Source organism: Geospiza fortis, unplaced genomic scaffold (genome assembly GCF_000277835.1).
Source record: "Geospiza fortis unplaced genomic scaffold, GeoFor_1.0 scaffold676, whole genome shotgun sequence".
Lineage (NCBI taxonomy): Eukaryota > Metazoa > Chordata > Aves > Passeriformes > Thraupidae > Geospiza > Geospiza fortis.
This window is the reverse complement of record NW_005054600.1, coordinates 228,540-236,501: the sequence shown is the minus strand read 5'-3', so window position 1 is coordinate 236,501 and position 7,962 is coordinate 228,540. Positions and strand designations below refer to the sequence as shown.

At 44.6% G+C, this 7,962-nt stretch overlaps 1 protein-coding gene across 1 annotated transcript in view; it reads right to left on the bottom strand.

Moving 5' to 3' along the window:
- Positions 1-7,877, bottom strand: part of CERS5 (ceramide synthase 5) — a 16,790-nt gene extending 8,913 nt beyond the window's left edge. Inside the window, exons 1-4 of the mRNA XM_031064523.1 lie at positions 7,840-7,877; positions 3,303-3,408; positions 1,256-1,386; positions 238-295 (exon numbers count right to left, since the gene is read on the bottom strand). Of these exons, the coding sequence (XP_030920383.1) occupies positions 238-295; positions 1,256-1,386; positions 3,303-3,408; positions 7,840-7,877 (333 nt within the window). The remainder of the gene's footprint in view (positions 1-237; positions 296-1,255; positions 1,387-3,302; positions 3,409-7,839) is intronic.
- Between the last annotated feature and the right edge of the window lie 85 nt (positions 7,878-7,962).

Sequence of the window (7,962 nt, the reverse complement as noted above, 5' to 3'; positions counted from 1 at the left end):
AAAGAGATAAAAAGGAGCAGCTCTCCATAGCAAAGAAAACCCAAGACACACCTTGTTTTTTCCAACATTCTGGGGTAACACGTCAAATAATTTTCTATTATTTCCAAAACGAATGATCCGTACAGAAGCTTCCCTACAGTGTAAAGAAGGTCTTGAACAGAACCCCCAGGAGCCCAAATCAGGGATCATTCCACTGCAACCACACAGAACAACAGCATGGGTGACAGAGCAACTCACCGTCCAGAGAAACCTGATTCCATAAAAAAATATACTGAAATAAAATGTAAATCTCCACCTGGAAAAAGAAGTAAAAAATAAACTTAGGACATAGAATCAGGTTTTGATTAGCATTTGTAAAATTAATTTAAATAATTGGGAAAAATCTGACAAAATCTGACACCTGAAAAGCCTTCACCCACCTTCATTTCTAAACATTTCAGGTAACATAAACCTATTGAAGAGTTTTCACACTACACTTGGGTTTGCATCAACAGCCAGGTTTGAAACTCAAGGTGAACATGCATCATTCCATATTTAGGAGATAACAAGATAACAACAAGCAAAGCTGTTGTCACCCAGAGATATCCTAATGCATGTATTTTTCCCTCTTACCTTGTGGCTTTAGGTAGACAAAACCATACTGGGGGAGGAATTGAAAGTTACTGGAAAGGAAAGAAACCAGCAGAGGAGAAACAAGTCAGGAAAAAATGCTGAGGTTCTACTGCACTACAGAGAAAACTGCAGGAGCTTGGAGGGAATGGGAACAAAGAATGGGCTGAAGAGAAGAAAAGGAAGCCAAGGAGTGTCTGGGACTGGGAAAGCCAGAAAGTGGGAATGGGAACGAGCTCTGGGTGGGAATGGGGCCTGCAGGAGTGTCCCAGGGGATTCACAGCCAGTGTGGGCATGGGGACACACAGACAGGGCCAAGGACACACAGGCAGAGACATGGACACGGACACACAGACATGGACACACAGGCACACAGACATAGACACAGACACAGGGACACACAGACATGGACACATGGACACACTCTCAAGTGCCACAAAGGACCTGGCCCAGTGTCTAAAGCTGCCCAGCACTGACCCCTGTACCCCGTTCTGGTCTCTCAGGCATGCTCACAAAATATTTTAGAATTTCAAAAGCGCCTTTAACCGCCCTGTTTGCTTGTACAGGAATTTGGCTCTGGTCTGGCAGAGCACTGCCCCCAGGCCCAGCTAGAGCTCTAAGATGAAGCCCCTCTGCACAAACATACATGCTCTCACAAAATTTAGTGAGGGTGGTGGGTTTGTCCTGGTTCCTCCGATGCCGAAACCAGCGCTGGATCTTTCGGACATCCCAGTCCAGCTGCTTGGACAAGCCTTCTAACCTTTTTCCATCTGGAGACTGAAGGAAAATGAAACAAATGTCATTTCTCCCACTCCTCAAGCTACTTTCAGTCCTGCACTATGACAGAAATAATGCACAGATAACAAAAAACACACCAAGAAGGGACCACAGAGTCTGGAAGCAAGAACCCATTGCCACAAATGGTCGTTCAGGTTTAACCTTCATAAGCCACTAATTACTTAATTACTCAGAATGGTTTTGGTTGAGCATTTCCTCACCTATTTCATCAGCTGACAGCACATTAAGACAAAGGATGTGACTGTTCGGTCTGATAATTTGGGGGAGGAGCTGTTAAAATGTTCTGTGCTACCTGTTAAAGCTGCACATCAATTCAAACAGCCCAGAACTCGGGAGCAAAGCTTGATTTGCTACTCACAGCAAGGACAGGGAAACTTTAAAGTAAGAGCTGGTTTAACACAGCACATATTTGTATATTCCATAAGGACACTGTAGAAATTGTGTTATTTCTGTTATCAAAATTTATAAATGAAAATATATTTGAAGACTGAAGGACTTCAATGACAAATATAGATATAATATATCCCTGCTCTCCACCTGTCTGAATGAACACAAATGGATTTATCAAAGTGAACCTAACCTGGTAGCTCCCTCTATAATAGCCCAGGAGTGAGATAATTCAGACCAATTCTGCCAGGGAGCTCTACCACTGAAAGACGATAAACACATTTTACTGTTTGAGTTACATACCAACCACAAAAGCTATGCAGAATGTTGATTTAATAAAAAATCATCAGTTCATCCGGCTGAAAATCAAAATCAGACTAATTTGATTTTCAGCATTGAGACCACGACTGTCCTGTCAATCCACCACACATCTCTCAGCAGCTTCCTGGGATTTAATGGTGGGGAAAGCACCTGCCTCCAAGGGGAATCCAGAGCTCCCAGCTCAGAGCAGCGGTGAAATCCTTCCCCTGCACCAGGACCACCCCCAGCCTGATCCTCCAAACCCCACAGCACACTGGGACAGTTAAAGGTTTCATCAGCCAGACAAATTCTGCACAGCCTGTACCTCCTGGGTTTTCTAAACATCAATTTCAAGGACATCCCCTGCATTAAAGTTCTCCCAACAAAGGGCATCAGATTCTGGGGATTTTTCAGTTCACACATCATTCCAAATGCCTCAAAGCTTCAATGTTCCCCCAAGGCAAATTTTTTGAACTTTCCCTTTATCTGCTCCAGTAGATGAGGTTCAGCATCACCAAATCTCAACAGAAAACCTTCCATTTTGTTATCTTTAATGAAAATCTATTGCACTTATTCAATGCCGGATAAAGTACAGTGGGATTCTGTAAATCTGTAGGCCTGTGGGCTTAAGGGAAAGAAGGAAACAACCCAAAGAAACACCCCAGCCACCATTAAATGTCCTGCCCTTCATCAGGACATCCTTCACTGACTGAACACCTCCCTGAATAATCCCCTTCCACTGACAACTGCTGTCCAAGTTTACAGAAAATGGCAAAAATGAGAGGAAGACTCACAATAAAACCAATAAAATCAGAAAAGGAACTGAGGGCCAGAAAAAGAGGAACACTTTCCCAATAAAAGTGGAAGATGCTGGGAAATCTCTTGTTGAACCAAGAATCCCCACTGTACAACTTGGACCAAAGGCAGGGAACTGAAGGAAGCAGCTCAGGCCTGTCGATCAGAGGAACATTTGTGTCCCAAAGAAGATTCTTCTGTGCACAAAACCATGGCTCCGCCATACAAGGAATTTACTTTGCTACCAGAAGGACCTGCCAGAGGCAAAGTAAAACCAGAACGAGCCCACTTGTGGAAGCAGAGTGTGAAATATGCATCTCAATCAAAAAAAGTGGAAGCAAAAAGCCACCCCTGAGACACTTCCAGGCCTCCATCCCCTTTGGAATGGAGGAGGAATTTGAAGCGTGACTCACCTTAGTGATGGATGTAAACACTTTCTCTAAAATTGCATTGGGCTGGGCTCTGTGAGGTCCACTGTCCTGAATGCCAAGGTTTATGGCACATGGCTTGGCAATAAACCTGCAAGAATTGCCCAGAAAGAGCTGGATTAAAACAAGATATTTATTTCCTTCCTCTGCCTGAATCACAAGGACCTGGATTTGTCACCACCTGCAAAACCTGGTGAAAAAGCTTTTGAAATCTCCATTCCACCGCTTCCCAGGTGAAGAAATTTCTCTTATTAGTCCACATGGTAACTAAAGACACCACATCCTGTGCACACCAGAATGAAAAATTAAATCTTAATGCCCTTGGCTTGTAAGGATCTGAATGTGCTCCCCAGGGAGATTCTCATTCCTCAGCAATAAAACAATAGACTGATAGCAGTCTGCTGTGAACAGAAATGCTGGAGATGAAGCCCTAAAACAAAGCATCTTGTTTCCAAAACAGGCCTTGGTGTCACATAGCTCAGAAAAAAGGGAAGTTCAAGTGACACAGCCCCTAAAAGTAACTTTTTCTTGGGGGAAAAATAAAGCGGCTTGTTTCCTTCAGGACAGACAGGAAGATGCAAGTCCCTCAGTCTGAAAGATCCCTGATCTCGGGATCTCATCCATCCCATGTGCTCTGTGTATTCCAAACTGATTTAACTCTTCCTGGATTTTATAGCACAGACTCTGGAAACAGGCCTGGGTTTGAAACTAAAACAAATATAAACATATTCCAAATGACCAGGTTTTGCTGCACGTTTGTGTCAGAACGGGCTCAGGGCTCCAAGGGAAATGTCTGCGTTACCTGACATGTGAATTGTTCCTCTCCTGTTGGTGGGCAAAAGGAGCAAAATTCAGTATCTTTTAATCAGTTATTTTGAGGAAGAACCTGTTTCTCAAACTGATTTTGAAAAGGACACAACATTTGAACCATTAAAACCATTTTGCTTTCACAGAGAGATTGTTTCAGAGAGAGCTAAGATGAAATTACACATATTTAGGAGCCTCCCAGTGTCACCAAGCAGAAAATGCTGCTTTTTCCGACCACAATTGTTACAATTTCTCCTTGTGTTTAAAAGGAAATATTAAAATTCAGGAGAATCGTGGCTCTAAGTGCTCCAACAGTAATTATTCTCAGGAATACTCAGTGCTTCAGGAACAAAAATCTGTGGCTGTGTTTAAGAATAGTCCCAGGTCGTGGAGTTTTCCCTTGAGGAATTACAGATCAGCTTGTGACTGATCCCAAAGGAACACCCAGCTCTCAGAAAACACTAAACAAACTGTGATAGTCACTGTGGGCCCAGGCTTCCCTGGCTGCCCCAGTTCTTCCTATGTCTCCATCCAGGATCTGTGAGGTTAAAAATCCCCCCAGGATCATCGAACCCAAGCTGTGCCTGATCCCCTCCTTGTCCCCAGCCCAGAGCACCGAGTGCCACATCCTTGGACACCCCCAGGGATGGGGACTCCAAACCTCCCTGGGCAGCCCCCTCCAAGGCCTGACCACGTTTTCCATGAAGAAATTCCTCCTGGTGCCCAACCTGACCCTCCTGTCAGGAGTTCTGCAGAGCCACAAGGTCTCCCCTGAACTTCCTTTTCTCCAGGCTGAGCCCCTTTCCCAGCTCCCTCAGCCTCTCCTCATGTTCCAGACCCTTCCCAGCTCTGCTCCTGTCTCTGGACATGCTAAACTACATTTCAACGCCCACAGCTTAAAAAAAAAATAATTAAAAAACAAAAAAGGAAGGAGTGATTTCCTTTGAGCTTGGCTCCAAAGGCTCACGGCTTCCGCCATAATCCAGACCACCAGTCAGAAATCCTGTCCTGATGTTATGAAACATTTGGCAAGACCCCCACAAAAATGTAAAAAATATCAAGTATTGAATGTCTTTATACTCTGCTTTCCTACAGGATATACCACAAGTGCAGCACAGAAGTTCACACGAGAACTTGCAGGTGGAATATGAAGTGAGTGGTGAATCCCCTGCTCAGACAGGAAAATCCCAAGCTGACCTGCTATTTAGGTAAACTCAGCATGGTGAACTCACACTTGAAATTTTTGGTCCCAGAGCAGGTTTTCAGATGTGTTTTGCACTGAATCCCACAGTGACAAAGTTCTGCACAACCTCCAAAATAGACAAAAACACTGCCCAGACAGCAGAATTTCCATTCTCACATATATTCAAACTGAACAGCAGAAGACCACGGGTGACCTGAGCTGCCTGAACACTGGCCTTGCTTTGAGGAGGTGAGGTGGCCTTGAAAGGTCTCTTTTAATCTAAATGATTTTATGATTCTATAGAAATCTCAACGGCAACGAACTATACCCAAGGTCAACTTACTGCCACACCTTCCAGCAAGAAACTCTCATCACATAAATGCTTCCATTAAACCTTTATCAACAGGGATCAGCTCACACCCCAGCCTACCCTTTCACACTAGTTGTTAACACACACTGATTTTAAAACCAATTTTCAAGTCCACAGACTCATGTGTTAGAACAAATAGTACTCAGGCATGTTGTGCTTCACAAAAAGGCAAAATCTTTCTTTATGAACATTCCAGTTTGGCTGGTGACTCCTTAGTACAGCTCTTACAGGAAGAACAATCTCCAAAGTGAGATGTATTGAATATGCACTTTTTGAGTTTGTATTTCCATAATCTCTCAATTTCGCTGTGTTAAGATTTAACCAATCCTCATCCTCTCACTTTCCACTGTCTTTACGTTCCTCTATGAGTCCTGCCTCACCCCTACAGTCATAAACTGCCCACAGACAGACAAGCTAATGATTATTTTGTCAATGCCATGATGTAAAAGGTAGTTTTTAGTGAAATTCTAACTAACAGAAACATGTCAATGTTGTAGCACAAAGCACTTCCTCACAGTGAGGAGCTGCAAAAGAAGAGAGAAAAGAAGCAGCTCAACCAAAAGAGCTGCACGAGTCTGTAATTCACATTCTGAGTCACCAAGTCCAACTGTGAAATGTGTGTCAAGAGAGACATTTGACACAATCAAAGCCTGAATTGGGATAAATGCACCACAGGAGTTTATTGAGACAAAGCTGAACTTTTATGACATGTTCAAAGTGGCTGGAAGAAACAGAAAGGAGTTTATTCAAAGATATGTACTTTTAAAATAAACACACCAGAAACTGCCTGAGATGGGCTGTCACAATCTGCTTTCACTTTGGGACACCGCCGAGACACAGCTGAGATCAGGAACGACCCCTCAGGAACCAGACCTCGGCCTCTGAGCTTTGCTCTGCAGGCTCAGGAGTTAAATCATCATTTAACTCCACCCTAAATTAACATCACAAAAGAAATTTCATAAACCAGGGAGACATTATCAGGACAAAGTAAACGCTGCCTGGAACAGTGTCCATCAGGTGTAGTGCATCTTCCCCAACAACTCCAGAAAAAGAGAATATTCTGCACCTCATCCCCAGACTGACACCTGGATTAGGAACCTCCCCACAATACAGTTTTTACTGTGTCTCACAACCTCCTTTCCTGATGTCCTGGCAAGTACCAAGGTTTGGCCAGGACCAGCACACACCAAGCTGAGATGGGATTTTGGCAGTGCCATGGGTGTTCTTGGGTTCTCTGAAGCCTTTTCCTAAGGGCAGAAAGACAGCATGGAGAAAACAGAGCCTCTCAATTCCTCACCTCTCTGCTGACCTGCCTTATTTTCCTCCTATATTTGCCATCTTTTTACTTCATCCCAACCACCTCTTAAGTTCTGAAAGCTCAGGAAAATTCACACTTCTTAAAGAAAACTAAAAGAAAAAAACCTGACTCAATTTCCACTCTAGTCCTGCAGCCTTTTTCATGCTTAGAAAATACCTATGGAATCATGGAATGGTTTGGATCGGAAAGGACCTTAAAGCTCACCCAGCCCCACCCCCTGCCATGGGCTGAGACATTTTCACTAATCCAGGTTGCTCCAAGTCCATTCAACCTGGCCAACTTCTGCCCTTTCAAGGCAGAAATTTAAGATTAAATCAATGTTTAATGAACTACGTGCACAGCAATACAGGGTGTCTTGGTCCGTTTCACCTAAGGGTTTCCTAAGTAAGCCGCTTTACTAATTAATATCTCTGCCACCCACACACTGCGTGGCTGTGGCAGATCCACACCACACACACAGGATCTACCTGTGCCCCGGGGCTGAGCTCACATGTTTATGGATGCCCAGGTAAATGAGGAATCCCGTTTTACACCTGTTGATGGGCAGAGATGAAGATCCGCACTCACACCCATCGTGCCTGAGACGAGGGAGAGCCACCGAGTATTTAATAATACATCAGGCCATGTGAACGAGCCCTATTTCCTCATCCAGGAACTCAGGGAAAGTACAATAAAGCACACACGGAAGCCAAGTGCGGAGCAGCAGCCGCTGCCGCCAGCTCCGTCCGTCACCCTGCGAGGTTCTCCCGGGCAGGAGCAGGAGAAAAAGTGAATTCCTGTATAAAACATGGGATTTTTCTTGGCACTACCTCAGCACCGCCGGACTGGAGGGGCCTCTCGTTACTCAGATCCAGGGCAGCAGAGCCCCACGGGCTTGTGCATGTCGCGACAGACACGACTCCCGCGACAGATTCCCGGGATTACACAATGTCCCCTTTCCACGCACGAAGGGCCTCGCGGAGGCCCC